Here is a 23,913-nt window from a genome sequence, read left to right on the forward strand (position 1 = left end):
GGCTGTGGCCGGGCCCCCCGCTCCAGGGCAGCGTCTCCTGCCTGAGCCCACACCCCGCGCAGGAGCCTGCCTGGGAGCATACCCTCGGCCCCTCCGTGTGTTGCCAATTTATTAACAACAAATAAACCAATTAAATGGAGACTATTAAAGAATTTATTTTAAATGACTGATGTGGACCTGACTTTTGTCCATGAGACCATGTGCTCCCCTCCCCTCCTGAACCCCAAAGAATGAGAGGGAACCCGGTAGGAGCTGCAGATGTGGCGTTTATTCAGGGTGTAGCAGAGCTTGGGGTGGCGAGGCTCCAGCAGGGGTGGATGAAGAGAGGAGAGGATCAGGGTGGGGCAAACAGCAGGTGTCCCTCTTCAGAGCCCAGGGCTCAGGTGTCACTCCTTGTGCTAAGGGGAGAGGGGTGCCTGGGTGAGCTGCCCTCCACGCAGAGGGCAGGGTGGGTGCCCCACACCACTCCTCACCTTGGGGCCCAGGGTGTCCCGGGTCCGCGCCCGCAGCTTGTTGGCCTGGGTTTCCGCCATGTCCGCCCGCTCCTCCGCATCGTCCAGCTCGTGCTGGGCCTTGCGGTACTTGGCCAGGTTAGTGTTGGCCTGCTGCTCCTGGGGGCACAGGCAGGCCTGCTCACCCTTTGGTCACTGAAAGGGTTAGCACCCCCAGAAGGGGCTGGCTTCTCCGGGTCCTCACCTCTGCTCCACCACCACTGCCCGCGGCCCTCCTCCCTCCTCACCAGTACCCACAGCAGGAAGGAGGGGGTGGAGCCACTCCTTCCAGAGGCGCCCGTGTGCCAGACCTGGCTGGAAGGGGAAGGCGCATGCGGTCCCTTCAGAGACAGAGCTAGGTCTCACGTCTTGCCGGAGCTGTTAGAAACGCGTCTTTCTTCTCGCTGGGCAGTGGGGTCACTGTCCCAACCTACACACAAAGCCAACACGGGGGAATCCACGGCCCAGCGATGGAGCAGGCCTGACCGGCTGCTGGCATCCCACCTGGCTGTAGAGCCTGGGGCCAGCTGTAGAAGTTGGGTGACCACAGGCATCCTCAGACCCCCGTGCACTCACCGCCTCTTCACACTGCCGTTTGTAGCTCTTGACCTTGCTCTGCAGCTTGTCCACCAGGTCCTGCATGCGAGCCAGGTTCTTCCTGTCCTCCTCGGCCTGGGCAGGCAAAGGGGATTCAGGTCTTGCCCGAAACCAGGCCAGCTCCAGGGCTGCCCCCCTAGGTGGACCTGGTCACCCACCTGGTACGCGAGCTCCTTGACCCGGCGCTCATGTTTCCGCACCCCCTTGAGGGCCTCGGCGTGCTTCTTCTGTTCTGCGTCGAGCTCGGCCTCCAGCTCCCGCACCTGCGAGCAGCCAGCCCGTGGGCCTGGTGCCCTCAGCCTGCCCTCGGGTGGCCCACCCTGCAGGGCAAGGGACTGGGAGGGCCGCACACACCTTGGCCTCCAGCTTCTGCACCTGCTTCTTTCCTCCACGGAGGGCGGCTTGTTCTGCCTCCTCAAGCCGGGCCTGCAGCTCCCGCACCGTCTGCTCCAGAGTCTTCTTCATCCGTTCCAGGTGTGCGCTCGTGTCCTGCTCCTTTTGCAGCTCCTCTGCCATCATGGCTGCCTGTGCGGGAGGAGGTGGCGTGGTCGGGGGTGAAAGTCCCTTCGGACTCTGCTCGGGGCCCCCACGGTCCCGGCCCAGCCTCACGTCGGTGATGGCCTTCTTGGCCTTCTCCTCGGCTTCCCGCCTTTCCTGGGCAGCCTCCTCCGCCTCCCCGCTCAGCTGGGCCAAATCCACCTCTAACTTCTTCTTCTGGCTCAGGAGGCCTGTGTTCTGGGGAGAGGGTGGGGGGGTGGGCAGGGCTTTAGAGTCGGCCTTGAGGCCCCCGCCCCATGCATCCCTGTGACCCCCGTCCTCACCTGCGAATGCAGGAGGTTGAGGCGCTCGGTGGCCTCCAGCAGCTCCTGTTCCGCCAGCCGCCGGCTGCGCTCACCCTGCTCCAGGGCGGCCCGCAGCTCTTCCAGCTCCGCGGCCAGCAGGGTGGCCCGCCGCTCCAGGGCCTGTGCCTGCTCGTGGAGCTCGGCCGCCAGCCGCTGCTCCGCATCCCGCCCTGCCTGCTCCTCCTTGAGTTGGGCCTGCAGCAGCCGTGTGGCGGCCTGTGCCTCCGTGGCCTGGCGGGTGGCGTGGCCCAGCTGCAGCTCCAGGTCGTTGAGGTCACCCTCCATCTTCTTCTTGAGCCGCAGCGCCTCATTGCGGGCCCGAGTCTCTGCATCCAAGGAGGCCTGCAGGGACTCCACTGCTCGCTGGTGGTTGCGCCTGTAGTTAGGAGGGATGAAAGGAGGGGTCGTGGCCTGCGAGAGACTTGCTTACAGACACGCAGGGAACACTGGAGATGTGAAGCCAGTTGGAGAATAAGTGACTGATCGATCTCTCCCTGGTTTCAAGCCCCTTGTGTCTGCCTGCCTGTTGCCCATCAGAGCAATTTCACAGCAGACAGACAGGGACTGAACTCTGGCTCTACCCCCACTGTGTAACCTTGGGCAAGTCCTTTGGCCTCTCCGAGGTTCACCTCCAAACTGTGGACGATGGTCCCCACCTGAGAGGGTCGTGGGTATGGGGGCATTAGGTGTCTGTGCCAGTCCCCTGCACAGTGGGGCTCAGCCAACATCACCCGCCCTTGTGCTCTCAGGTGGTTGGGATGGGGGAGGCTGTCGGCCCGGGGAGGAGGGACAGCCCGGCCCCACACCTCAGGTTACTGCACTCCTCGTCTTTCTCCGCCAGTTTCCGGTCCACCTCAGCCTTGACCTGGGATAGCTCCAGCTGGATCCGCAGAGTCTTGGTCTCCTCCAGCTCCAGGGCCCCCTGGGGTGCAGAGCAGATAGTATGGTGATGGGGCCGTGAGTGTATGTGGAGAGGGCAGGCCAGGGAGCAGCGGGTCAGTGTCCACCCCGCCCCTGACCTCGGCCTCCTCCAGTGTGGCCTGGAGCTCGCTCTTCTCCCCTTCCAGTGCCTTCTTGGCTTTCTCCAGCTCCTGGATGCTCTTCCCGCTGAGGCTGACCTGGTCTGTGAGGTCACTGATCTCCTCTGCAGAGTGGACAGGGCACTGAAGGGCCACCCCCATGGCTCTGCTCCAACCGTGTCACCCTGTGTGACCCTGAGGGACTCCCAGTGACCCCAGAGCGGCTCTGACCCTGGGGTGGGTCATACCTTGCAGGTTCTTGTTCTCCCGCCTGAGCGTCTCCAGGGCCTCGAGAGCCTCCTCGTGGCTGTGCTGCAGCCGGAAGAGCTCCGTGCCCAGGCTGCGGGCCTCCCTCTGGGCGGCCTCCAGCTCCCGCTGCATCTCCTCCTCCTGCCGCCGCCGCTCCTCCAGCGCCCGCTCCAAGTGCCGCTGCTTCTTGTCCAGCGCCACGGCCGCTGAGGTCGCCCGCTCCAGCTCCAGGGTCACGTCCTCCGACTCTGTCTGCAGCCGCAGCTTGGCCTTCTCCAGCGACGAGCACTTGGCATGAGCGGCCTCTACCCCCGCCTCTGCCTCCTGCAGCCGCAGTGCCAGCTTCTTTCTAGGCCACGGGAGCAGACGGGATCTGGATGCGCAGCTGAGCCCTGCATCTCCCCTCACCCCTGACAGCTCAGAGGTGCAGGCGCCGTCCCTGTGTGGTGACGGCCTGGCCGGCAAGGCACTCACTTGGCCTCCTCCAGTTCCTCGGTCCTCTGGATGGCATCTGCCTCGTACTTGCTCCTCCACTGGGCCACCTCGGCGTTGGCCTTGGACAGCAGCCGCTGCAGCTCGGCCTGGGCTTCAGCCTCCTCCTCGTGCTGCTCCCGCAGGAGGTCACAGTCATGCCGCGAAGCCTGCACGGCATGGGCCAGCGTGCTCTTGGCCTGCAGAGAGCCCATTGACCTCAGCATCGGGCCGGGCCAGTGGCCCTGTGCCCACCCCGCCTGCTCTGTGGCAGCCAATGGCTGGCCCACCTTGCTCTCCTCCTCCAGCTGCCGCCGCAGTTCCTCCAGGCTCTGGGTGGCCAAGGCCTTCCCACGGCTCAGCTGGCTAATCAGAGACTCCTTCTCCTCCAGCAGGCGGCTCAGCTCCCCTGCAGGCCAAGGGGCAAGCCGGCAGGTCAGGTGGGTGAGGGGCAGCACCGAACCCCGCTGTGGCCCAGCCAAGCCCCCGGCCTCACCACTCTCGGTTTGTAGCCGCCCCCGCTGGGTGCTGGCATCTGCCAGTTGCCGCTGCAGCTCCTCCACCTTGACCTTGGCCTCGCTCAGCTGATCCTCATAGGCCCGGCACAGCTTCTCTGCACTGGCCTGGGATCCGGGGTCAGGGATCAGAAAAAGTTTGTGACTCACAGGGCAGGATCTAGGGCTGCCAGTCAGAGACGGGGACCCGGAGTCGGGAACTAGCAGGCTAGACACGTGCCCAGGAATCAAAGGGAGAGCAGAACCCCACGTTCAGGGTCGGAGATTCTATTGCTGGACTATGGCTTAAAAGATGAGTGTCAGAAGTGAGAGGGCTGTACTAGCCCCAAGGCCGGTGGGTCAAGGTGAGGTTAGGATACTAGAGCGTGAAGTTGGCAGGGGACACTGGTCAGAGGTCAGCTGTCAAGCTTAGGTGGTACAAAGGTCAGGGGTCAGGGTTGGGTGCTGGGATTCAGGACAGGAACAGAGTCAGGACAGGTATGAGGTCAGAATTCAGAGGTCAAGGACTGAGAAGTTGGAATTGGATGCTGGGTCAAAAATCCCCTGGAGTCAGGGCACAGAGTTTAGGAGGTAGGGTCAGAGGTCAGGACTGGTGTGGGGTTCAGGCTGGGTGTCAGGTGAATGGATCAAGAGTCCCGATCGGGTGCAGGGCCAGGACTAGTATGGAATCAGACTGGCAGCGGGTGGTGAGGGGTCAGCTGCTGGAGTCAGAAGTGGTTCAGTCAGGATAGGCTGCTAGAGTCGGGTCAGAGGTCGGGATCAGGAAGGAGGCAGACACCTTGCCGCGGGCCAGAGTCTCCACGCTGGCGCCCAGATCGTCCACCTCCATGCGGAGCTCGCTCTTCTCCTTTTCCAGCTTCTGCCGCGCCCGCTGCAGACTGTCCACCTGCTCGCCCAGCTCGGCCGCGCTCTCCGCCTGCTTGCGCCGCAGGGCAGCCACTGTGGCCTCGTGCCGCAGGGCCACCTCCTCCAGTTCCCGCCGCAGCCGCCCCAGCTCGGCCTCGCGCTTCCGGCAGCCCTCGCGCTGCCCCGCGGACGCGCCGCCCGCCTCCTCCAGCCGCTCGCTCAGCTCCTCCAGCTCCCGGGCTGCTTCTGCCCGCTGCTTCTCCACGCGGGCCCGGGCCGCCCGCTCGGCCTCCAGCTCCTCTTCCAGCTCCTCCGCCCGAGCCTGGGGATGCGCGGGCGGCAGTGTCACCTCCGTGGGCCTCTGACCCGGGTCTCTGCCCACCCCCGTTCCCCCGCACACCTGCAGCTCCTTGATCTTCTTCTGCAGCTGGGCCCCAAGGAGCTGCTCGTCCTCCACTCGAAGGTTCAGCTGACTCAGCTCGGAGTCCTTTCTGGAGGTCACAGGGTGGGCATGAGCCGGCCCAGGGCCTAACTCCCATGCACCTGCCTGGGGCCCCTCCGTACCCGCCCCCAGCACACTCCCTGACTGAGGCACCTCGCCCGGAGCAGCCCTAAGTGACCTCATCCCTGTGTTCCCTCTCAAGCCCGGGCCCTAGATCCTGGCCCTTGGTGACCCCCTACACCCTAGGGTTCAACCTCTGCTGTGATGCAGAACTGACTAGAGGCCAGGGGGGTGAGAAGCGGGGTGCAGGTTCAGGAAGCCCCCTGTGGCCAGGAGGTCGGGGCTGCGGCCCTCCCCACGCCTACTTCTTGAGCTTCTCCTCCAGCTGCTGCTTGTCCTGGGCAGCATCTGTCACCGACTCCTGCGTCAGTTTCAGGTCACCCTCGAGCTTGCGTTTGGCCCGCTCCATGTCCATGCGCAGCTTCTTCTCTTGCTCCAGGGAGCACTCCAGCTGTGGGCAGGACGGGGTGGGTGGGCTCTGCGCCATCCCGGCTGTCCCGGCCCCACCACACAGCCCGCTGCCGTGGCCCCGACTTACATCTTCCACCTGCTGCTCCAGGCGGGCCTTGGCCTTGGCCAGCGCGCTCACACGGTCCTCCTCAGCCTGCAGGTCGCCCAGGGCCTGCTGGTGGGCCTCCTGCAAGGCCTTCTTCTCCTTCGTCAGCCGGGCCACCGACTCATCCAGCGCCGTCATCTCCTCCGTCAGGTTCTTCACCTGTGTCAGGGCCAAGGTCACCACGGGGATGCCTCCCCCGCACTCTGGTCTGAGCGGCCGCCACACCATGCCACAGCAACCGTCCCCTTCGAGCCAGGGAACCTCGGGCGAGTCACTTCATTCTGAGCCTCAATTTCTTCATCCTTAAGGGATGATTATAGCGTCCTCCTCTAGGGATTAATGAGCAAATGCTCACAAAGCCCTGTGCACAGTATCCGGCCCAGAGTGAGAGATCAACAGACACCAGCTATTCTGGGGATTCACAGGTGTTTAAGCAGCTATTTCCCAGTCCTGCCTTCCTCGGGGAGCACCTGTGAGAACCTGAATAAGCGGCTAACCCTGCTGAGCCCCACTTTCCCCTCCTGTATGATGGAGTCAATACCCCAAGTCTTTGAACCACGTGGGCTCTTGGGAGGGTTCAATGAGGGAAGGCACCTGGGGGACATGGAGCTGGTGGACGACAATCACTAGCATTTGCTGAGTACCTACTACGGGCGAGGCCCGGTGGCGAGCGCTAGCACAGGCTAGTTACACACTGAATCCTCACCCGCCCTAATGAGGGAAGTGCTGCTATTAACAGCAGCATTTAACAGATGAGGAAATTGAGGCCCACAGAGAGGAAGACACCTGCCCAGGGCCACAGCCGGCCCGGCCCACACCTTATTCTCCGTGGCTTGCTTCTCCTTCTCGGCCTTGGCCAGCGTCAGCTCCAGGTCATCAATGTCCTTCTTGAGCTCTGTGCACTCGCCTTCCAGCTTGCGCCGGCGGGCAGCCAGGTCAGCGTTCACCTCCTCCTCGTCCTCCAGCCGCTCGCTCAGCTCCTTCACCTTCGCCTCCAGCTGCACCTTGGACTTGATGAGCAAGTGGCAGCGCTCCTCGGCATCCGCCAGGTTTTCCTGCTCCTGGAGGGGGACACAGGGAATGGGGCAGAGTCAAGGCAGCTGAGGGACACCAGGCCAGGCCCCGGAAAGCAAGTTCATTTGTCCGTGCAGAGGCTGGACACACGCTCGGTTGGGCTCCGGGACCCAGGAATGCCGAAGACCTGCTCTTGGCCCTGAAGGCGTTCAAGTGTGGTGGGATAAGGGCTCAGGTAGAGGGATGGACGGGGCAGCAAGAGGGGAACTTTAGACAGGCTGGGGACAACCCAGAGTAAGGCCCAAACAAGGGCTCTAGCAGAGAAGCCAACTGCCAGCTCTGCCCACACTGGGCTGAGGGGGTGGGGAGAGCCCTGCACGGCCACGGAGGGCTCAGGTTCTCTGCCATCACTGTTTCCTCACTACCTGGCTGCATAACGTCTCCTGCTCTAGCAGGTGAGTTTGTGAGCACAGGCCTGTCTGTTCTCCCACCAATGTATCTCCAGAGTTTCCATGGGGCCTGACACTCAAAGTATTTGCTGAAGGAAGGAATGGCTCTGTGGACTTGGGGAGGATCCGGACCCTTGATCTCTACCCTCTGGTTGTTACTGTTACCTGCTGCCTGGGTTCCCGTGGCCCTTAACCAGAGAAGGGAGCATGGAGCTGTCTTGGGGATGGAGAGGAGGGGAGAGTTGGGGAGATGGGGCTACACTGTAGCTTTGCAGGAAGCCACGGGGGCACAAGGCGTGGGAGCATTAGGACACGTGCACAGACTGAGTGAGGAGGCTGGGAACATGGGAGACTGCGCACGGGCACAAGCCCATGAGCCTCCGGAATAGGAAGGAAGACCCGGGTGAGGCCTGAGCACCCAGAGCACGCCAGGTCCGCCCTGGCCGGGGATCTGGTTATGGTATTTCCTCGGAGCGGCCTGGGGTTCTCTGAGCGGGGCCGGGGGGCACCATGTCGCAGAAAGAAACCCTGCCCCTCCCCTACTCACTGCCTGCAGCTGCAGGGCCAGGTCGTTCTTCTCCTGGGTGACGCTGACGTGCGTCTCCTCCAGCTCCTGGCACTTGGCCTCGGCGGTGGCCAGTGCCCCTCGCAGCCCCCGCAGCTCTGCCCTCAGGGCCGCCAGCTCCTCCTCAGCCTGCGCCGAGCGTAGTAGTGGCTTCATCTTGAAAAAGAGCTTCATCCATGACCAGTTCTTGACGGCGTTGAAGGCGCGGATGTTCCACTGGATGGTGAACAGGGCATCCCTGGGGAGGGGCAGCCACAGGTGGCCAGCAGGTTCAGTGCCGCCCCTTCATAGTGACAGCCCCGATGTTCCCTGAGCACCTACCCTGGGCCGGACACTGCACTGAGCACTTTAGCGTGGGACCTCGTTAACCTTCCCAACAGCCTCTCAAGTAGGTCCTAATCCTCTGCTTTACAGGCGAGCTTGAGGGTGAGGCCCAAGGTCACACAGGTCTGCCTCCGGGGCAGGAGCTCAGGAGCCCTGAATGGCCCCTGCAAGTGTCCTGAAGACACCAGGGGCGGTTAAGCCACTGGGCTCTTTTATAAGGTCAGACTGCCTGGGCTCACATCCCAGCCTCCCACCTCCCGCCACAAGCCAGCTGACAGGCTCCGTCTGCTCAGACACCCCCTCTAGTGAACAGAGATGATCATGGCACCTACCTCTCAGAACTGTCCTGTACTTTAACCGAGATAAATTCAAATAAAGTATCTTGCCCAGGGCTCGGCACTTAAGAGTCTTGGGAAACACTAGATGCCCTGATTACTACTCCAGGCCACACTCTGGGATGGCCTGGAGCACAGGCAGGTTCTCTTACCTCAACTTCTGAGGTGAGGAAGTGGCAGCTGGGGGCTGAGGGGCACGAGCCACAGCCTTGCCCCTTGGGAGGTGTGGCATGCAGGCAGCCACACGGTGAAATCTGACCCACAGGACGGTATGACAGGGTTCAGAGATCCTGGGTTCAGAGGGTCCTGCGAGCTGGGGGACAGTGGCTGTGCCCCCGCATCCCCCCCACCCCCTTCCGACACCCACCTGCCTCCAAGCAGGCGCTGGTACTCGAGGCGCATGAGGCGGCCCCGGCTCCGTGCCTGCAGCAGTGTCAGGACCTTGGCCAGACGCTGGTCACGAAGCTCCTCCAAGACGCCTAGAAGCCCAGCCTTGAAGAACACCTGGGGTGTGGGCGGTAGGTATAACCCTCAGTCGCCTGCATGACCCCTGCAGCGTGACCGCCCACATCCGGTCCAGCGCCCTAATTCCCTTGTGCCCGGACCTTGGTATGGCCAAACTGGTACTGGGTGTGGTCGATATCCAGCGAGGCCAGCAGCTTCTCTGTGGCCTTCCTGCTGTCCATGAAGGTGTCGTCCGGGATGGCGCTGGGGTTCAGGATGCGGTACCTGGGGGAGCGGGGAAAGGGCTGGAGAGGAGGGTGCTGGGCAGGGAGCCGACGACGGAAGAGGCTGGCCCCTCAGAGGCCGGAGTAGAGGCTCCAGAGGGGCACCCCCTGAACAGGCTGGCGGGGGACGGCCTTGTGACACCTGAGGACTGGGCATACTCTGCTTTGAAAGCTTGGGTAGCATTTAAATGCATTCAGTAGTTAAGTTCTTTAAGAGCCTACAGCATTTACAAAAGGCATACAGCACTTTTATAAGTTTTTAGTTTATAATTTTTAATAATTTATCATTTTTTTCAGAAGGGCAAAAAAAGTAAAGAAGGTGATGTGTTACAGCGTATCACAAACTGAAGAAACACTTGGGAGAGAATTCTAATCAACAAGAGCAAGGGTTCTGGCACAGCCACTTCTAAAGGGGACACACTTGCACATGTGTACAGGGCTGTGTGGGTCAGGCTGTCGTGACCACACTGTGAAGGCAAAACCCTAGAAACACAAAAAGGCCCCTTACTAAGGGACTGATGAACAAAGCACGGTTCACTGGATTATGGGATATTTTACTGCCATAACAAAATGGATGCTGCTACATGTGTCATTACATTTATCCAAAGCCCTAGAATGTACAACACCAAGAGTGAACTGTAATGGAAACTATGGACTCTGGGTGATTAGGATGCGTCAGTGCGCGCTCATCAGCTGTAACAAATGTCCCACTCTGGTGGGAGATGCTGATGACGGGGGAGGCTGTGCACGTGTGGGGGCAGGGGCTTATGGGAAATCTCTGTGCCTTCCCCTCAATTTTGCTATGAACCTAAAACTGCTCTAAAAAAAGAAAGTCTTAATATTTAAAAAAAGGATGATGATGCAGACTTATGTCTATTAATAAGGAACAATCTCCAAGACACATAGTTACAGGGAAAAACAAAGAGAACGTGTGTGTGCACCCACGTGTACAATATTTGTATGGACACATAAGTATAACGGTCAGCGTGGATGGCCCCAGTTACTTCTGAAGGGGGAGGGAACTGTGCACGATTGCAGCCTGACAAAAATCAAACCTATAAAGGGAAGGCAGAGGGGCTAACAGCACGGGCCAAGCACTCACTTGGTGCCAGCCATTACATAAAGTCTAGTCCACATGAACCCTCATTCAACTCCCAAATCTACCTCCAGCTCTGCCTGCCCCCCGACCCTTGAGCTCCAGACTAACAAATCCAATCTCTCCCTCAACTTTCCTATCTGCTGGAGACATTTCTTTTTTTTCCGGCCATGCTGTGTAGCTTGTGGGATTTTAGTTCCCTGGCTAGGGATCGAATGCCCGGGCGCTCAGCAGTGAGAGCGCAGAGTCCTAACCACTGGACCGCCAGGGAATTCCCTGCTGGAGACATTTCAAAGTTGACATGTTCAAAGTCAAGCTCAATCCACTCTCCCACTACTTCCCCACAAAATTTTAAAAATCCTATCTTGGTTTCTCAGTAAATCTACCACCAACTCCCCAGTTGCTCAGGCCAAACAACCAGAAGTCACCCTTGTATTTTCTTTTTCTTTCTTATTCCACATCCAATTCATCAGTAGCAAGGCCTGTTGGCTGCACCTCCAATATTTACCCTGAGCCTGTTCACATCTCCCCCAGCCCACCGCCCACCCCCAGGTCTCAGCCATCAGCATCTCCCGCTGGGATACCTTCTGGCCTCCTCCCCAGTCCCCCTGCATCCTCCTCGGTGCCCTTCCACCCCCTCAGGCTGGAGCTGGGGAGGAGCCAGGGCTGGGGCAGGGAGACACCCACCGTTGCCGGAAGTCAGCGTAAAGCAGCCTATTGGGGAATCCCTGTCGGCAGATCCGGATCCCCTCCAGAACCCCATTGCAGCGCAGCTGGTGTAGCACCAAGAAGGCATCCATGACCCCTGGACATGGTGGGGGTTAAAGGAAAAGATTAGAGGTCAATGGACACAACTTCATGCCCCAGAAAAGACGAGAAGTCCAGACACAGGGCTCACTTTGAGGCTGAGCAGGCCCTGCGGAGGGGGCAAGACCCAGCTTCCAGTCTGCGCTGTCCCCTCCCTCCAATGTGCCCCCACGCCACCAACCCACCCTGGGGTGACTACCTGGGGTCTTGTTCTCGTTGGGGACAATGCAACGGACAAAGTGGGGCTGTGTGGCCCGCAGGTTGGTCATCAGCTTGTTGAGGTTCTCCTGTGGGTGAGGAGAGGGGAGAAAGCACAAGAGGGCAGAGAAGCAGAATTGGAAACCGCAGTGGATGAGCCCCTTAAGGACTGCGCAGTAGGTGCCTAAGCGTGTCTCTGCGGTGCTGCCCTTTCACTCTGCTCCTTGTGACCCTTTGCCCTCTTCTGTTTGACTGGGTCCCCGTTACCATCACCAAAGTCTTCACTCCCCCACCCAATCCCTGTGGCTCCGGCCCCATCCCCCCCAAACCCTGCCCAGGCAGCATGGGGACGGGAAGCAGCACAGACTTGCTGTGATGTTCACGTGGAGAGGAATTAAACATCACTGCAAGTCTTAACGGCCGCCCGCCCAGGGTGCAGGGGACAGAGCAGGGAGCCGGGACAGGGTGGAGGCGGCAGGGTGAGGGCCTGCACGAGGCCTAGACTGGGCCTCACCTTGTGTAGCTGGGACACCGTCTGGAATGATGCTGCCTTCCTACGCTTCTCTTTCACCCCAGACTTGGGGGGCTCGGCTAGGAGAGACATGGGACCAGTCACTCCAAGGGACATCACTCTGCGAGTCCCCTACAGAATCTCATCCCTCTGTACTCACTAGAGCATGAGCCAGCATAGTTCTCGTAGAGAGTAGCCAAGAGCTTGTTCTGCGACTTTTGGAAGATGGGGACCACCGTCTCATTCAGTGGATCCTTGTTTTTTTCCAGCCAGCCCACGATGCTGTAAGGCACCTGCCAGAGACCAGACGGGGGCTGAACCGAGGTGGGGGAACCCGGAGGAGGGAGGAGAGAGGTCAAGAGCTGGGGTTTCAACAGGCACCTACCACGCCCGCGTAGTGGACCACCTCAAAGTGGGCCTGGTATTTGCGCTTCTTGTCAGGCCGTGGCTGCTGGAAATTGGGCGACTTCCCCGCGTGGTTATCATAGAGCTTGGCCCGGAAACTGGCATCTGAGGCCTTGGGGAACATACACTCCTCCTCCAGAATAGACAGGATGCCCAGTGGCTGGGGACAGGGCACAGCTTGAAGGGCCTCCGTCAAGCTGGCCCATCCAGGCCGGGCTGGATCCCCACTTCCTGGAGCCCCTCCCTCTGGGAGCTTTCCCAGACCCTCCAACCTCAGCCATCTGCCCTGAGGGACAAAGAACTGACCTGCACCCAGGAGCCCTGTCTTCTAAGAAAGAAAGTTTGTGGTTTGGCTTCCAAGCCCTTTCTGCCCAACTTGCAGCTCTGAGTTGTTCTCTTTACTTATAAGAAGTGTGCAAACTCAAACCGGCATCCGTGGTCTCACACTCTCACACGTGGTACAGTCAAAAAAGGCAGCTGAGTTCAAATTCTGGCTTCCTCACTTAGCAGCTATGGGGTCCTCAGACCTCTCTAAGCCTCAATTTCCTAACTTGCAAAATGGGGAAATGAAAACTTTCATTGTTGTTATAACAGCAAAAGCTGTCAACCACCTAAATGTCCACTAGTAGGAGATTACAGAAATGCATGAAAATCATCTGCTGCATGAACTACTGTGTCTTCTTCAACAAAGCACCATGCTCAAAATACACTCTCAGAGAAAAGGTAGGATGAGAAATGCGTCTGTGTTCATAAGAGAAAAGAGATGCCCAGGATAAAGGACTGGGAGGAGACAGGTTGTGGTAGGATTGGGGGACACATCTTTTCTCCTTTATTTCTGATTTTTCAATTTTTCTTTGATTTTTCTTTCTTTCTAGTCTTTATACAATAGGGAAATATATGTAATGTTTTATAGACAAATAAACAAACACACCCTACCCTGCCCTGTAGTTCCGGACAGTTTTGAGGGTCCAAAGAAACTGTGGCTGCAACAGTGCTGGGATGCACGCTCACACACACACACTGCTCACCAACACACAATCACACTCAATCTCCAAAACACCTAGTCACACACATGCACACATTTCCATTCATATACCCGTTACACACACATGTGCACAGCCACGCTCATACATGCACACACACATGCAGGCTTGCACACGCTCGCTCACACACAAGTGCGCATTCATTCCTGCTCACCCACTGCACCCATGCCTTCCCTTCCTTGCAGTGACCTGGCCCCGGGCCTCACCTTCTCGATGAGGTCAATGCAGGGCTGCAGGTCCAGGCCGAAGTCGATGAAGACCCAGTCGATGCCCTCCCGCTTGTACTCCTCCTGCTCCAGCACAAACATGTGCTGGTTGAAGAACTGCTGCAGCTTCTCGTTGGTGAAGTTGATACACAGCTGTTCAAAGCTGTTAAACTATAGTGGGAGGCGCCTGGCTCAGCAGGCCTCCTTGTAGACAGGGACAAGGAGACCCACAGAGAACAGGGATGTGCAGGAGCTCACCCCGCTTCCAGGCAGACACCCAGGGCTCTTGCCCCTACCCCCAATGGTCCTCCACCCCAGAGACAACAGAGCCTGGGGGTGTGGGCCTGCCCTCACCTCAAAGATCTCAAAACCGGCGATGTCCAGGACGCCGATGAAGAACTGACGGGGCATCTTGGTGTCCAGCGTCTGGTTGATCCGTGACACCAGCCACCGGAACAGCCGGTCGTAGGTGGCCTTGGCCAGAGCCCCCACGGCAAACACCACCTGGAGGCGAGGGAAGGCTGCTCTGGGACCTGGCAAGGAGGGGACCCTGCCCCAGCTGTCCCCAGGTGGGCCCCGGCCTGCCAGCCGCTCACCTGCTCCACACTCTGACCCTTGGTCACATACTCGTTCCCCACACGCACTCGGGGGTGCAGAAGGCCTTTGAGGAGGTCTCCACTGCTGACCCCCATCAGGTAGGCAGCCTTGTCAGCACCTGGCAGGGCACATGGGTGAGATGAGGGGGAGGAGGCCAAGAAGACGGGTACTTGGGAGCTCTACCGGCCTCGACTTAGGGTTATGAGAGGGAGGTTGGAAGAGGTCAAATTCAGGGTCAGCAAACTGTACAGCTCAGGAGGGTGAGGGTCTGGAATTGAGAAGTCAAGGTTTACAATCAGGGCCAGGTTAAGACTGAGGTCAAAGGCTGTGGACAAGTCTTAGGGTTAATGGTCACGGACTGGATGCTGAGATCAGGGTCAAGAGGATGACCAGGTCAGGCCAGGGTCAGGGCCCCTCACTCTCGGTGCCGTCGGCCTCAGCCTGCTCCTCCCACTGCTTCTGCTTGAACTTCATGTTGCCAAAGTGCAGGAGGGCCCCCACGATCTTGTAGCAGGCACACTTCTCATCCACGCTGAAGCCCAGGATGTCCATGGCATGCTGGGGGGTGGGGGGTGGAAGGCTCAGAGAAGTCTGGGCTCCTCCAGGGTTCAGCCGAGTGAAGGGCACTGGACCTGCTCCCCCAGGTTTCCTCCCCTCCCACCAGAGACATACGTCAGTGGCCATGAGCTCCTCCCCGTCGTTCATGTTGTCCACAGTGATGACGCCCTGGCTGCAGAAGTGGTAGTCATAGGGGTTCATGGACAGAAGCAGCATGTCTGGGGGACACGGGGCGGAGAAGGGCAGGTCGGCTGTGTTCACCCAGCTCTCCTCTGCACCCCCATCCCAGCGTGGTAGGTCCTGGGAGCCAGCCCGGCAGGAGAGTGTAGGGCCCTCCCGAGATTTTGTAGCTTGAGTTTCTCTCCTCGACTCCCATGCTCATGGCTTCTCTTTCTTTACGGTTCTGAGAAATGAGCCTCGGTCCCTATGTCTCACTCATCTTTTGACCATTGCGCAAGCCACCCCTATGGCCCAGACCCTGTGCTGGGTGCTGCGGCCCAGCGAGGACCAGATTCTGCCCTTGAGGGGCTTGCAAGAGAGGGGAGCTGGGCCTAGACAGAGCCATTGCTCCCCACTGGTGCTAGGTGGGGCCTCTCTAGTCTCAGGACAGCAGGAGAGACAACCCTGCCAGGGCAATGGTACTAAGGGGCCCATTTCCTAGCACGAGGAGGAGAGGGCTCAGCAAGAACTGGAAGTCCCAGGAAGGGGGTGGGTGGATAGAAGGGGCTCTAGGTCTCCAGGAAAGAAGGGATGTCACAGACCCCAGAACAGTGGGGGAACAGGTAGCCCAGGGCCTGATCTGATGGGGGCCGGGACAAGGCTGGGCAGCCCAACTGCCACCCAGACCTGTGGGCTCCGATTCCCACCCCATCTGCTGCTGGCCCTCACCCTGCAGCTCTGGCTTCTTCCCCGAGAGGATCTGGTAGTAGACGTGGTAGCCTCGCTCACCGGGCAGCTGGAAGATCACCCTTGACTTCTCCAGGAGATCTGGGGAAAAGGGAGGCGCTGGCCTAGTTTCCCGAGTGGGTCACCCCACTATGGCTGAGGGGCAGGGAGGACGTGTCAGCAAGGGGCAGGGGTGTGTGTGGAGGTGCCGTGTCTGCACACATGCCAGCATGTGCTGAAGGGTGTCTCTCCATCAGCGCACGTGTCACGGTGTGGGAATGTGTATGTTTGTACGTCTGTGTGTCTCTGCGTGTGGGTGTATTAACGTAGCTGTCTGTGTATGGGTCTTGATTTGTCTGTGCTTTCATTCCACCATCCACAGACCACACTCCTTTTCTCCAGAGCACTGCTGGTGTGTCAGTGTGTGCACCGAGCAGAGCCTCTGTGTGTTTGCGCATGGGTCGGTCGGGGCATGAATTATGACGTTCCCGTCTATCACCACCTGCCCATGCTTATCCATCAGGATCTGACCATGCACCCCAAGATGGGGAGCAGTCAGCGTGGGGGCCCCTCTGTGCATGCAGCCTGGGCACCTGGTGTCTATGAAGCAGGTCTGGGTCAGGCGGGATGGGCAATGGCCCCAGAGAGGCATTGGGGGAGGCTTCCGGGAAGGATGGGGACTCGAGGTGTAGAGATGAGGCCAGGGCAGGAGGGGCACAGGCCTGCCCTATCGAGGGCCAGAGAAAAGACTGGGATGGTGGGTGAGGGGAAGGGCCCAGTCACAAGGAGCCTGGCTGGCCAAATAAAGATTTGGGTCTCCATCTTAAGGTGATGGGATCTGGAAAAGGTCTTTAAGCAGGAATGCGATATGGTCAGATTAGTCTCTAAGAAAAGATCACTCTGGCTGAAAGGAGATCCAGCAGAGGAATGGAGAATGGAAGACCACACGGGGGCTGGGGGAATGTTCCAGGTGAGAGGTGAGGTGGCCTGAGCTGGGCTGTGGCCAGGGGATGAAGAGAAGCGCCTGGGACAGGTGGGAGCCCCAAGGACTTGATGACAGACACTCAGTCTGAGCGGAAAGACTCAGGCCTGGGCCTGTTTCCCCATCCTCACCCTCCCCCACCCTCTCCTAGACTCACAGCTGTCAATATCCGCAGACGCCAGCTTCCCAGAGGGACCGAAGTGAATGCGGATGAACTTGCCCTGTGGGCAGAAAAGCAGCCTCAGCTGGGGGCCCAGCCAGCGCTGCCCTATTTGTCCAAGGCTCCCACCACCTTGTGTCTCCCCACACCCGGCTCTCCCACTGCGGCACTCACGAAGCGGGACGAGTTGTCGTTCCGCAGGGTCTTGGCGTTGCCAAAAGCCTCCATGGCAGGGTTAGCCTCAATGATTTGATCCTCGAGGGTGCCCTGGTGGTGGCGGGCCGAGGGCTCTGTCAGCCCGTGGTCCTGGGGTCTCGGCCCATCCCAGACAACCTCTGGTTGGGAAGGGGAGGGGAGGGGGGTTCCCCAGGACCTCATAATTGTTGCCTGCCCCACTCACACCAGCCCCATACCTACCCTGGTCTTCATGGCCAGAAACTGCCGGGAGGAGAAGGAAGACAACGTTAGAGGGTGTGAGGTGTCACCAGGCAGGAGCGGGCAGTGGGGTGGTTAGCGGGACAGTGAACGTTAGTCACCCAAATGTGTACCCACCCCCGACCCCTCATGCCCGACCCTCCAGGGACTGTTAGAAGGAGAAATGCTAGAAAGTGGAGCAAACATGGCCCTAGTCAGGGGCTTGAGGCAGCGGCTGCGTCTGGGGGTCTCCTATTCACAGCCCCCTCCAAGCCCCGTCTCTGGCCTCCTCCATATCCCTTCACTTCCCATGCCCCAGGAAGTGACCCTGCCCCAAGCCCTAGAGGCTCCTGACTACAGTCTACTCCCCTTCAGAGCCCAGCTCAAGTGCCCCTTCCTCTAGGAAGGCCTCCCTGATGCTCTGAGGCTGGAAGAGACCTCTTCCTGCCCAAACCTTCTGACCCCTCCCCTCCCTCTGTGACTGCCCTTCTTCACACTACTCCTTTGTATTGTGATGAGGTGCATTTTCATTGTACAGTTGTACACCGACTATTATTCAAAATAGCCCTGTTGGGTGCATATCATTAGCCCTAATTTGCAAATGAGGAAACTAAGACTCAGAGCAGGAAAGTGATCTGCTCAAGATGGCACAGTGGGTCAGGGGCAGAACAGACACTGAGCCCAGGCATCCTGCTTTCCATGATGCCCAAAGCCACCTGTATGTCTCATCTAGAGGGACTTACTGAATGGAGGGGATCCTCCCCCCTTGCTCTCCTAGCCTCATCCTTGTCTTCCCTCCTTTTCCCTTTCTTTCTCTTCCCTACCCTGGATCCCAGCAGCCTGGGAAAAAAGGGAGAAAAAGGAAGGAATAGATTCTGGAGTGACAGGTGTCATGCCACCTGTCCCATGTCAGGGGACTGTGGTTATTCACTCACCTCCAGGGAGCGCAAGACTTAAAAATCCCCCTGAGGTATTGCTGGGGAGACAGAGGCAGGAGAGAACTGGCAGGAGCCCCTCCCCCGAGCTCCACCCCACACATTCAAGTCCAGGGCTTTTGAACAGGGCTCTCTTTGGAGATGTGGTCAATTTGGGGGCCGAGGGGAGGGAGGTTGATAAGGCTCTTAAGCTCCAGCACCCATGGCCCCTGAGGGGCAGCCTTTCTCTCTACCTCCCCTGCCTGACAGCTCCCCCCAACCCCGATTCCACGATGCAGGGCTCCTTTCTGCCCAGGTGCCCCCTACCCCTGCCCCTCCCAGCTGCATCCCTGCCAGCTCCCTGCCCTCCATTCCTGTTCCTGGACCAAGACCCAACTTTCTGTAGCATCCTCAGAGACACTTAGGGAGTTGGGAAAATGGGGTGGGGGGGAGGGAGGAAAGAGTACCAAAAAGTCAACAGCAAAAACAAAACAAAACAATAAAAACAACCACCACCACACCAAAAAAACAAAACTGAAATAAAAAGAAAAAACGAGAAAATCAGCTGGGAAAATAGGAAGAGGCAAAAAGAAAAAGAAAAAGAAAAAAACTTTAAATGGAAAAAAGAAAAGAAAAAGAAGAAAGAAAAATGTCCCAGAATAAACGCAAGGCTCAACAGGACCAGGAGTAGGGGCTGTGCAGGAGGAGGCTTGGGTTTCTGGAAAGAAAAGGCAACCCATTTTGGGGTAGGGGAGCACACACAGAGCTCTGAACAGCTGGCCCTGGGGCTAGGAATGAAAGTTGTACCTCGAAAACAAAAACAAAACAAAAAAATGGTTCCCCCATTGTTTCAGAAAATTTCAAAAACCATAAAGAAATCATGGGGTGCAAAACTGCCCCTTAACCTTGGCTGTTGGGAATGCCAAGTGCCCTTGGCTCTGGCTGAACCTGCTTGTTTGACTGACAGCAGGTAACTGTGTCTTTGGTGCATGAAAACCAAGAAAACAATTACTTCTTGGTAAAAGCAGCCTACCTGGTAAACTCTCTCAAAATATGAAGGTCATGATGAAAGGGAAAAAATACATAAAATGCTTAGGAATAGCAATGTGGTCCCATCCGCTGTGTTACAGATGGGAACAGTGAGGTAAGCCTGGAACCGCGTCATACAATGTGACAGAGAATGGCCACAGCCTCGCTGGTCGAGCCTTGCTCAGGCCAGAGTCTGCCACCAGGGTGGGAGGCTCAGGCAGGGCTGGAGGCTCTGGGGAATCAACTTTTTAAAAAGAAAAAAAGAAGGAGAAGAAAGAAAAGAAAAACAGAAGCAGCAGGGAGCAGCGCCCGCGTGGGCGAGTCTTACGGCCTTCTTGCCCAGCCCGTCTCCCAGGGCAGCGACGATGGCAAAGTACTGAATGACCCGCTTGGTGTTAACCGTCTTACCGGCCCCCGACTCTCCCCTTGGACGACACAAACATGAGTCACCAATGTCCATCTGGCTACTCTAATTCCTCCCATCCCCCAACACCCTACCCCTCAAGCAGGTCCCCTCTGCCCTCCCCACACCCAGCTCCCAACTCAGGACCTACACCCCAACTCAAAACTCCTGAGATAAATTAGCCCTCAGAATTGTTTACAAAACAAGCCAACCTAAACCATCCCAGTGAGATGAGAAAACACATTATGATGCCACTGTTTACTGAACACTAACTTACTGCCAGATACTGGGCCGAGTGCTTTACCTATATTGGCTCATTTAAGCCTCAGAAACCTGTGAGGCAGGCACCACTATCATCCGCTTTTGATAGATAAGGAAATGCGGCTCAGAGAAGTTATGTAGCTGTTTCTGCTGTGTGCCAGGTACAGACATTAACTCACTGACTCCTATAGCTCTGTGTGGTAGGTAAGTAGGATTGTTCTGTCTTTTCTGATGAGACTCAGAGGCCCAAGCACACCAGCAGGAAGTGGACCCGTGAGAACTTGAATACAGGTCTTTCTGATTTCAAAGGCCTTGATCTTCACCAGCAGGCTGCACACACACACACACACACACACACACACACACACACACACACACACACACGAACGATGTCCATATTGGCTTGGCTGGATATAAACTTGGTATGTAAGAATTCTACCACTTACCAGTGAAGGCAAACAAAGGATTAGAAATAAGACTCGGAAATATGGAGATGGTAAGAAGGAGGAAAGGGGTCTCCCCACTCTCCTTGAGCGAGAATCAGAACTCCCAAAAGATCAAGGTGGGAGAAGATTCCAGGCCCTAGGGACAGAGGGTATCAGGGCTGGTGATCAGTCTGTTACCCCCTTCCTGCACACCACCCATAATACATCTGCCCAGAATAGGGGGCAGAGAAAATGCTCTAATTTAGTTTCACCTGGGACACTGACTCCAGGCGGTAAAACCCCTGCCCTAAGCACTTTGTATTCAACCTTGGGAAATGATTTTAGTTCCACTCTCTTCCTGCCAGATGGCCAGCATTTCCCACCCCATCCCCAGAGCCCCACACTCACGTGATCAGCATGGACTGGTTCTCTCGGTCTGGAAGAAAGGGGAGGAGATAGAGAAGTTAGCCAAAGTGAGGGACCAGCCACAGGTGGAACACCTTGGGTATCCTTGGCGCTGGGGCAGCCCCTCTACCACCCAGGGCCAGAAACGGGAAGGACCAGGTGGGACCTTCAGACTGCAGGCCAGCTCCCACTCAGAGAGACAGAAGCATTATGCTAGAGTGTCCAGCAGCATCAAAAGGAGGGCAGTGCAAATGGAGGGAATGGGGTCCTGGAGCCGGGGGAGGGGCCTCGGGTGGGGGAGACGAGTCAAGGCGGCCCTTACTGCGCAGCATGTCATTGTAGGCGTTGTCTGCCACAGCATATATGTGGGGCGGGGCCTCCGAGCGGCGCTTTCCCTTGTAAGCGGCTACCACGGAGGCTGTATAGATCGGGAGCCATTTGTAGGGGTTGATGGTGACACAGAAGAGGCCCGAGTATGTCTGAGGAGAGAGTGTATAGATAGGTTGTTGGAGGCCAAGCTCCCATTCCCAGGCTCTAGCCCTCGCAAAACTGTGACCCTTGCAAAATCCCCCAAGGAGCTGCTTAAGGTGCGATGCCACACCCTCTGTGGCCGCCCTAGCCCCGCCCTAGCCCTTACTCCTGCCCACAGCCCGTGGCCCCTTCATAGCCCCATTGCCCAGCCTCTGTGCTGCTGCAGCTCCGCCCCTACACTGCCGTAGCCAAACCTCCAGCACTACCTCTAGTCCCGCCCCAGCCAGTGGCCCCGCCTCCACAGCCCCATGACATCACCCTACCCTGCCTCTAGTCCTGCTCCCTCACTGCACACAGCCCCGCCCCTTCCCCCCGTTCTGTCCCCACCAGGCTGTGCCTCTTGCCCTAGCCCCGCCCCTGCTACTATGGCCCCGCCCCCACCACACACAGCCCCATCCCACCCGTGGCCCCTCCCCGGCCCATGGCTCACATAGATCATCCAGCGAGCATAACGCTGGCGCAGGTTGTGCAGTACGGCTGCCTCGTTGAGGTGCGTCATCATGGCCATGTCCTCCAGCAAGTCGAAGCGGGGCGGGTTCGTGGGCTGCAGTTCAGCTTCACGAACCGTCAGCACCTGCCAGGAAGGCCGTATGGTGGGGTGACAGGTGGGCAGGAACAAACTGACCTCAGCCTCTCACTCCTGTACGCTCCCAGACCCCCTTTCATCCAGAGCACACTGGTCAGGAGCTACACCCGGGAAGGCGGAGGAGCTAATTCCGGGAAAAGGGGGAGCCAAACCTTCTGGTCTTTGGTCTCCACGTTGACTCTGCCCCCAGTAGCCTCGGATTTGACCTCAGCCTCCACGTAACCATCCTGTTCATCAGGTACCCAGACCCGCTTCTTCCCTGGGTTTCGGGGAGAGCATGGGGGTTTTGAGAAAGGCTGACGCACATCCAGGGGTTGGGGACCCAGCTGGGGTTCTCAAATCGTGTCTACAGAGCTGTGCCCCTCCTAGGAGCCCCTCTGTCAGGATGCAGGAGTACCCAGAAAAGATCCTTCCAGACACAGACTCCCAGAAGGGCAGAGCTGGGAGGGTCCCTAGAGATCTCCTCAAAGGATTCCCTGACTGAGGTTACACTCCCTCACAGCCCTGGATTACACACTTGGGTTCAGATTCCTGCTTCTGTTGTATTTGCCCTGTGACCTCAGGAAAATCCCTCATTCTCTATGGGCCTGTCCCTCAAAGGTAAAACATTATGGGCATGTGCTTAGTTCCCATATGGAGCAGCCCTCAATATCAGGCACTTAATTCTCAGTGGGTTCTGCCTCCCCCATTTCACTGAAGACTCAAACCCCGGTCTCGTAAGTCTGTCTTATGCTCCTTCCTGCCTGGCCAGCTGGCCCCAGAGTTCCAGGGAGCCCATATTTCATGGTAGTTAAAGGCACAGACTCAGGTGTCCTGCCACTTACTAGTCAAGTGCCTTAGTCAGGACCAGCTCCATAACTTGCAGGCCCCAGTGTTAAAATGCAGATCCTCTTGTTAAGAAATTATTTACAATTTCGAGATGGTGATAGCAGGGTGTTAAATTGAGCATGAGGCCCCTCTGAGGGCGGTGCCCTGTGTGGCTGCAGAGGTTGCACACGCACGAAGCCGGCCCTGGCCCTGGTCTCCATATCCCCAGGTTGTTGAGATGATGCGTGGAAAGTCATCTGCTCTGGGCCTGGCACACAATAAGTACTTGATACACATTGCCTATTGTTATTATTGTCCTATGAGCAAACCGGGTCATAAATAGTAGCCTTTATTCCTGTCCCTGATAAACAGAGGCTTTGGCTCTATGGAAAGCACTAAAAATAACTCCAGCACAGGTTTTATGGACATGTGGAGGCAGCCTGCACACATACCAATCACTCTCATCTCAGAAGCTTCAGGCTCCAGCCACAGACTGCAGCCCCAGGAGGCGGGTGATACTGTCCCATTTTACAGAGGAGCAAACCGAGGCTTGCTCACAGAAATACAGTGATGTACACAGGCTCCCTGGGATTTTATCCTCAGGGCTAAAGCTGTCGGGCCAGAGTGCCCCTTCAGACCCGAGCTGAGTGCCACCCCTCCCCACTCCTGGTCTGAGTCCATAAGGGCTTCTCTGTAGCTGTGCCCCACTCTGCCCTCACTTACCATCCCACAGGACAGTGTGCACCTTCATCTGCTCCTGGTAGCCCTGGCGGAGGTAGCGGGCAGACTCCCCAAGTTCACTCACATCCATCACGGTAGTGGCACTGAGAGGTGCAGGATGAGATCTTAGAGGTTCAAGGCAGTCCAGGGCAGCAGGCACTGGAAAATGGCAGTGACAGGGGAACTGAGGGACCAGGGGCCCCAAACTGGGGCATGATCGAACAACCCACAAGACCTAACGGTAGGTGATTCCGTGGGGCTCCCCACTTCAGCCTCCCTGGTGAGCCCCCAACACACACACACACACACACACACACACACACACACACACACACACTCTCTCTCTCTCTCTAACACCAGAGCATCCTCTTCCACAGAAATGGAGAGACTTGTGCCAGCCCACAAGCACCCTCACCCATCAGCCTGTCTGCCCTCCCTTGGGCTCCAACTCCAGCCCTGATCACCCA

The 23,913-nt window shown here is 58.0% G+C and overlaps 1 protein-coding gene across 1 annotated transcript; it reads right to left on the bottom strand.

Annotated features, from left to right (window-relative positions):
• Positions 1-246: 246 nt before the first annotated feature.
• MYH7B (myosin heavy chain 7B) lies at positions 247-23,605 on the bottom strand. The gene is made up of 40 exons (XM_082358952.1): positions 23,450-23,605; positions 22,072-22,178; positions 21,764-21,907; positions 21,125-21,281; positions 20,806-20,833; positions 19,637-19,733; positions 17,126-17,257; positions 16,949-17,012; positions 15,813-15,911; positions 15,039-15,142; positions 14,786-14,924; positions 14,366-14,484; positions 14,124-14,273; positions 13,770-13,940; positions 12,501-12,680; positions 12,276-12,408; positions 12,119-12,195; positions 11,606-11,693; positions 11,287-11,404; positions 9,381-9,504; positions 9,143-9,279; positions 8,099-8,354; positions 6,907-7,149; positions 6,071-6,247; positions 5,838-5,983; positions 5,431-5,521; positions 4,963-5,352; positions 4,166-4,292; positions 3,960-4,078; positions 3,673-3,869; positions 3,198-3,547; positions 2,950-3,074; positions 2,737-2,852; positions 1,910-2,306; positions 1,698-1,823; positions 1,443-1,613; positions 1,247-1,351; positions 1,068-1,163; positions 474-611; positions 247-398 (listed from the first exon to the last, which is right to left on the bottom strand). Exons 1-40 carry the CDS (start codon positions 23,535-23,537, stop codon positions 387-389), a joined length of 5,838 nt encoding a protein of 1,945 aa, XP_082215078.1. The 5' UTR covers positions 23,538-23,605; the 3' UTR covers positions 247-386.
• Between the last annotated feature and the right edge of the window lie 308 nt (positions 23,606-23,913).

The sequence above is a fragment of the Balaenoptera borealis genome (genome assembly GCF_965194805.1).
Source record: "Balaenoptera borealis genome assembly, chromosome: 16".
Classification (NCBI taxonomy): Eukaryota; Metazoa; Chordata; class Mammalia; order Artiodactyla; family Balaenopteridae; genus Balaenoptera; species Balaenoptera borealis.

Excerpts from the sequence above, each read along its gene's own strand:
- MYH7B (XM_082358952.1), bottom strand. The coding sequence starts at position 23,537 with ATGGATGTGAGTGAACTTGGGGAGTCTGCCCGCTACCTCCGCCAGGGC. Across the intron at positions 9,280-9,380 it reads ACCAGTTTGGCCATACCAAG|GTGTTCTTCAAGGCTGGGCT; the intron begins GTCCGGGCACAA and ends CCCACACCCCAG. Across the intron at positions 1,614-1,697 it reads CCAAGAAGGCCATCACCGAC|GCAGCCATGATGGCAGAGGA; the intron begins GTGAGGCTGGGC and ends CCTCCCGCACAG.